This window comes from Chaetura pelagica, unplaced genomic scaffold, assembly GCF_000747805.2.
Source record: "Chaetura pelagica isolate M959 unplaced genomic scaffold, ChaPel_1.0 scaffold189, whole genome shotgun sequence".
Lineage (NCBI taxonomy): Eukaryota > Metazoa > Chordata > Aves > Apodiformes > Apodidae > Chaetura > Chaetura pelagica.
In genome coordinates this window covers 876,397-883,361 of record NW_009970716.1, presented here as the reverse complement: position 1 = coordinate 883,361, position 6,965 = coordinate 876,397, and the positions used below count along the sequence as shown (strand labels likewise).

General features: G+C 40.7%; 1 protein-coding gene across 1 annotated transcript in view; it reads left to right on the top strand.

The window, feature by feature from the left end:
- Nucleotides 1-354: 354 nt before the first annotated feature.
- GABRB1 (gamma-aminobutyric acid (GABA) A receptor, beta 1) overlaps nucleotides 355-6,965 on the top strand; it is a 58,190-nt gene continuing 51,579 nt past the window's right edge. The window contains exons 1-2 of the mRNA XM_010006081.1: nucleotides 355-372; nucleotides 1,767-1,987. Of these exons, the coding sequence (XP_010004383.1) occupies nucleotides 355-372; nucleotides 1,767-1,987 (239 nt within the window). The remainder of the gene's footprint in view (nucleotides 373-1,766; nucleotides 1,988-6,965) is intronic.

The following is a 6,965-nucleotide window of genomic DNA, read 5'->3' as shown; positions in this document are numbered from 1 at the left end:
GGGTTTTTTTCCCCCTCACCCAATTCCCACCTGTTCTGTAGTTCTGTGTACACATATAATAGGAACAAACAGCAGGGATTTAACTTCCCTTTAATCATCTGATTCTAACTCAATTCTATTCAAATTGTATATTCAAAAACTTGCCTCCTTAGGGTTCATGCTTCTCCTTACCACTATTTAAATTATAAACCACCTCTTCAGCAGAGCACAGTATACACCCCACTGCACTACTTGGTAGCTCCAGGGTTGACCAGTGCAGTCAGAAAAGCAAAAGCAGCTGTCCTGAACCCCTCCTAGTTACCTGCACTGGGGGAAAAAGACTGTGCCTTAGACATACCACCTCTTGACTCTGTCATGAGTAACCATCATCTTGCAGGCATAGAAATTCTTGCAAGTTGGTGCTCAGAACTGATGTAACTATCCTGTTGTGTATGGCAGCGGATCATCAAATCATGGCATTTCCTCCATACAAAACAACTGCTACAGACCCAGGGCAAGCAAGAACAATGTTTTCATGAACTTCTTTTACCAATGAGAAGCATGTAGTTTACAGCTCTGCTAAATGCAACATTTCAGGCAGCAAGTCTTTTTGAAAGGTAACAACTCTGCTTTGATTTAGTAGTAACAATAAAATCTTAAGAAGCCACTGGAGATGAAGAGAGAAAAATCACATCAGACAGTTTTTGCGTTATTTCTTCAAAAATTGGTGTCCAGGCTAGGATTTTTGCAAATGATAGAGGTAAGACTTTCCCTTACATAAAAGCAAATCTTACCCCTGACCATTTTTTTCAATAATATCTGTAATTTTGCTGCACTTCTATTATAAAAAAAGTGTGACAAAATGGCCTGCTGCTTGAAAAAGGGGCTGGGAGAGGAGAAAGACAAAACTAATAGTCCATACACTGCTGTTCCAGTCTTTTAAGATCTCCATCAACTAAAAAGTACATGGGTTTTTCCACTTCAAAAAACTACCTTTAAAAATCACCAAAGTCCCAGAAAAGCAGACGTGCAAGAGTTAATCAGACCAGAAGCCTTTTAGAGCAATTTGCTTTCAGATTAAATAAAAGCTAAAGCACTGTGTAAATGGTATTTCACCTCAGATATGACATGATAGTCAAGTGAAGACACAGCACTCTCTAAGCAGTGATACCTTATTGCCAAGGACGGAAAGCACCACACTCCTCGGGCTAAGGTCATTACATCTAGCAGCTCCAGAAGGTGCAGAATAGGAAGTTCTCTGTTATATGTTCTGAGGTAGTATTTACTCTTTCTCAGAAGTTCTGTGGACTTCTGGCCTTTCTGGATTGTGGGGGAATCTTTCAAGATGGAGTGAATATCGAAAAAATGTGTCTAAAGAATGTCTTCAGTGGTATGCAGTGCTGTTTGGCTGAGGCCAGCTAAACCATGCTCTTCTCACATTAGAGGAAAACAAACAAACAAACCCCACAAAAAAACCCCAAACAACAACAAAACAAAACACACCCTACCAAAAAGGTGCAAGTGGGAGCCACTGACTGGAGACCCAAAGGTACTGTGTTTTCCCTCTGGCTCAAGAGGTTTTGAAAGCCCACAGTGGTCACTGCCATTGGTGAGTAGTGTCAAGTTCAACATTAACACAAAGAAGTTGCAACATACAATCATGCTTAGTGACATCATTATCTTATCAATCCTTACACTTCCTAATGCTACTGATACTTAGTTACTAAAAATTAACTTCTGTTAATCAGTATGCAAAATACAAAAAACTCTTCTTATTTCTTCCCTAGGACTATACCCTGACCATGTACTTCCAGCAGTCCTGGAGGGATAAAAGGCTCTCTTATTCTGGAATACCTTTGAATCTAACTCTGGACAACAGAGTGGCTGACCAGCTCTGGGTGCCGGACACATATTTCCTAAATGACAAGAAGTCGTTTGTCCATGGGGTGACAGTGAAAAACCAAATGATTCGACTCCATCCAGATGGGACAGTTCTTTATGGCCTAAGGTACGTTGGGGTTCTTTTAATCAGCTAAATGGCTGTCCTGGAAGAGTGCAAGTTGTGATTGGGAAGTTTGGTTAGTATCAATGCTTCTGTCCTCTCCTTTTTCCTGGTTTCCCAGTGCAGCTCTGTGAGTTAGCAAATAATCTAGATAAAATAGATCTAGAGATCACCACAATACATGCAAGAACTTTCTACAGGGTATCAAAATTACCTTTAATAGCTATAGCCATAACTTTCTCTATAATTACTCAAAGTCCTTTAGAACAATATAAAATTTAAACTCAGGAGAAATCTGAAGAAATGCAGCCAACATTTGGTAGTGAATAGAAAGAAAACATTTGTTACATTTCCATGAGTTAAAGATTAACTATATACAGCTTGTTTTTAACTTGCCTTATTTTGCAACACAACTGCTTCTTCATGCAGTGCAACCTATATTGACTCCTGTAGATAAAAATATATTCTAATATCTGAACAGGCATAATCTAATGATGAGGCATACAAATCTAAAATTAAAACTAAGCCAAGTTACTTATTGAGATTGCTGCATAGCCTGTGGAGGTTTTGCATTATTTTTAAAGGTAAGGCAGCTTTGCTTGGAAGAAAACCTTGCCTGCCTTAAACAACCTTTGATCACTCAACAGTGAAGAAAATGTCTGGAGAACATAAACCAGAAGCATACTTCAGTTAATCAGAAAAAAGTCATAAAGCATAAAACCTAAATGAAATACCTCAAAATTGTACCCAAGGTGAAAAAAAAAAAGAAAACAACAAAAAAACACACCACCACAAACCAAGAAAAAAACCAAACAAAACACCACCACAAAAAACAACAACCCAAACTGCTGCAGCAATTCAAAATGAAAATAATATTTGGGGACAATAATTTAGAGCTTGTTGAAAAAAAAGTTTTAAATTACCTCTGAGCTTGTAAAAAAAAATCTTCTAAATCACAACACTACCCATGCACTCAGAGAAAGCCTTCCAACCCATCAATTCAAGGTTCACAAGAAACAAACAAAAAAAATTGTTAAATTATATTTTGGTTCATCGTGTTTTCTTTTGAACTTGTCAGGTTTGCAGGCAGTGCATCAGTTGCTACCAGTAACCATACAGGCACTTGATGCAGTCATATCTGTTCTGGTACTGAAAAACTGCTATTTCAATTGTGGGGAAAAAAACCCATGAGGAAATAGTTGGTAGACTACAGGCCATCATTATCATCTACTGAACAGAGCATTTGAAAAATACAGCTTTACCATTACCATCAGACCTCTTACAGTTTCTCTCAATCAAACTGTCTCCTGAAAATCAGCTTTGCAGGGCAGCTATCATAAGAGGACTTTTTAGCCTAAAAACTGATTTTATTTTTTTAAGCCTAGCAACTAAATTTGCTTTCATTCCACAATGGCAAGAATGAGAATTAGGGCCAAGCAGTCCCTCACAAGCAGTTGTATACAAAATAAGATACACCAAGAAATGTATGCCATGCACATGCATTCACACACTAACCATGCACCTGGTATTAATAAATGTCTTCTGCAGAAATAGCAAAAGAAGCTGTGACACATCTGGTGAACCTGCTGCAAGTCCTCTCATGTTGCTTTATCCACAAAGCAGCAGCCTGGCCAAGAAGCTGTGACCTTGCCCCAGCATAACATCTGTGCTCTTCTTCTCAGGGGTGGTCAGGAAAACCTCCAGTGCAACAGCAAAGATAGACCCTCACATAACGAGGTTGCAAGTTCCTATGATTACATAACCATTCCCATTTGAATGGTTAAGCAGCAACTCTGCAACAGCTGCAGCTCTACAACTTAACACCCCAATCAATACCTCGGTGCTCTAGTTAGGAAAAGCACACCAACCAACCAAAAAACCCACACACATATAAAAGACAACCTATATTACACACAGCTGCACTCTAGTACTGGGCCATGCCCTTCTCCACCCTCACACCCCTGCCTCAGCTCTTAACTCACAATAGCACAGGAGCAACCTGGGGCTCTCCCAGGCTTCTGGGCTTCCCCACCTTCTCACTGCGGAGAAAGTTCCAGGGGCTTAAGATTCAGGAGGACCAAATATTCCCAGATGTGTCCATCTTCACCAACATGCAGAAGGTGACGCTCAAGATGTTCAGGTGTTTTTCACAGATGAAGCCAATGTGCCACATTTTCTTCAAGGACAGGCAGCTGTTTAGACAAATCTGGTGAGCAGACTTCCTGCCAGTTGCCAGTGAAAACACACATAGTGTCCCCATCCCACAGGAAATGTTTGATGAGAGATGAAGATACTAAACAAGCAGAAAAAAAGAATGAACTTAGACATTGAAACAGGTTTCATAAAACAGATGGCAATTATCCCACTAAGTTTGAATCTATTGGTCATCACTTTCCTCAAGGTAATAAATGTGCTTCTCTCAGCCTATAGATTACCTTTAGATCATACAAACAGCAATTTCTTCACATACTAGATGGCACATATACCTCATAAAAAAATAAAACATCAGAAAATACCACAGAAAATGCAGTGGTGCCTGTTGAAAATTTGAGCACAGATCCAATTTAATCTTAGTAGTAGAGAAGAAACTTTGCTATGTATTAGCTTACAGTTAGCTTCTATGAAGTGGAGAGTATAAAGACAATATTGTCAAACCTCTCACAGAGATGCAGTGACCTGTGAGTTTCACTTTCATTACTGAAGACACAGCATCTGCCTGGAATGACTCAAACAAGAGAGACAACACCACACCAGGGTCTGATCTTCCAAGAAATTATGCAGATCCTTAAACCATATCTCAAGGATTATTTAAATTCCCCCATGCCTCCTATTCCCCACACAATTTTTTTATTTTCAGTCCAGAGATAAATTTTTCTTTGCAGGCTCAGATACGAAATTTTACTGCCTTCTTTAAACAGAAATTGGAACAATCACAGCAGCTCTAAATAACCTGCTTTGCTTGCATCCATGTACTCAGCAGTTTGGCATTGATGCAATGTTCAGACTCAGTGGAGTTAAGGAGAAATAAAACAAGGTTAATTTTCAGGCTTTACAGATGAATAAACAAGGGAAATATGCATTGAATACACCAGACTGGTTTTAGAGTGTATAAAAAAGTACTACCACTTTACTATGTCTCCATTACAGTGTTATTTCTATGATCAAGAAACAGTCCTTTTAACCACTAGTTCCAGTAACTTTCAGCTGCTTTATCCCCACAGTTTAAAAAAACACAGTTTGTGCACATGAACTTGTACAGGCACAGAATAGCCCTAAACTTCCTGCCCTCTAAAATTGTGTATTGCTGTTGTGTCTTTTACTGCAAGTGCTACATCTGCTAATTATTCAGTGGTGAATAATGTCTGACGTTACTAACCAAATAACTGATCCTGTTGCCCAATCAACTAAACACACAAAAATATTTAACTCCACATTAATATTTCCAATGAATTACATCTAAAATATGCCAGGGAAGTTAAGTGTCACTGTTAAGTATTGTGTACGTGAAGCGTGTGTTCCTTCAGTTTCTCTCAAGTACTCCCACCAGCAGCTGTTACTATTTTCTGTCACGTAGCCACCTGCTTCCCCAGAATGAAAAAAAACCACTTGAGTCAATGTACAAACCGGCAGCACTGAGCAAAGTACAGCTGGTAAAATAGCGGAATCTTTGTTTTCTCCCCCATTTTTACTAAGTCATTAGATCCCATTAAGTATAATGCCTTTGCCACTAGCAGTATGTCTCATTACTTTTATTGCCTTTTCAGGCAAGATGCTTGTCCTGGTTTGAGCCAGGATGAAGCCAATTTTTCTTTTTACTGATTTTTTTTTCCTTCAGTAAGCTTTCTTGTAACTAGCAACAGTGTGTTCTGCTAGGCTGATAAGACAGAGGAATGTTTTTCTAACTACTGAGACTTCAAGGCCGCACCTGCACTCTGCCGGCTCAGACACTATGGGGAGATCTGTGACCCCCCCGTAGGAGGCTGAGTTAGACGGACAGCAAAATTGGCCAAAGATATTCCATTCCATATATCTACGTAAGCTCAGAGGAAGGTCAGAAATCACAGAAGACAACTTCCTTCCTTCTTCTTCTTCCCTTTGGTCCATGGCCGGCGTCCGGGGAGGACTCTGTTCATCCATCATCGTCGATCCTCAGGCTTGATCTCTCGTGACCCCCATAACTCTCTGCTTTCTCCAGCAGCAGCTTCGGGATTCCTCGGGACTCTTCCCAGTTCAGGGAAGTGCTGTGGGAGTTGCTGGGGTGGGGGGAGGCGAGAGGCTTTTGCCCATACCTGAATATGTATCTGTATATAATTGTATATATATTTTCTTGTATGATTCATTAGTGTTTTAATTAAAGCTGTGTAGTTTAGTTTTACAATCCAGCCAAGTCTCTCTCTTTTTCTCTCTCTCCTTCCCTACGTGGGTTGGGGGGAGAGGAGATGGAGAGCATTGTTGTCGGCCCTGAGTCAAACTGTGACAACAATTTAGTGGCGTCCAACCTGGGGCTCGAACCCACGACCCTGGGATTTAGAGTCCCATGCTCTACCGACTGAGCTAGAAAAAGCTCACCTTTGTGTTCCCAGTCCAAGTCTACTTGGAACACTTGAGCAGCCTCATCTGCTCATTGGTTGTGTCGATGTTCCTCAGTGGCTTGACTCAGAGGCACATGTGCATCCACATGATGCACTTTTACCTCCAGTTTCTCCATCCGAGCTGCAATGTCTTTCCACAGGTCAGCAACCCAGATAGGTTTACCCTTTCGCTGCCAGTTGTTCTGCTGCCACTGTTTTAGCCAACCCCACAAGGCATTTGCTGCCATCCACGAGTCAGTGTAGAGATAGAGTCTTGGCCACCCCTCTCGCTCAGCAATGTCCAAAGCCAGCTGGATGGCTTTTACCTCTGCAAACTGACTTGATTCACCTTCTCCTTCAGCTGCTTGTGCAACCAGTCCTGTAGGACTCCACACGGCAGCTTTCCACTTCCG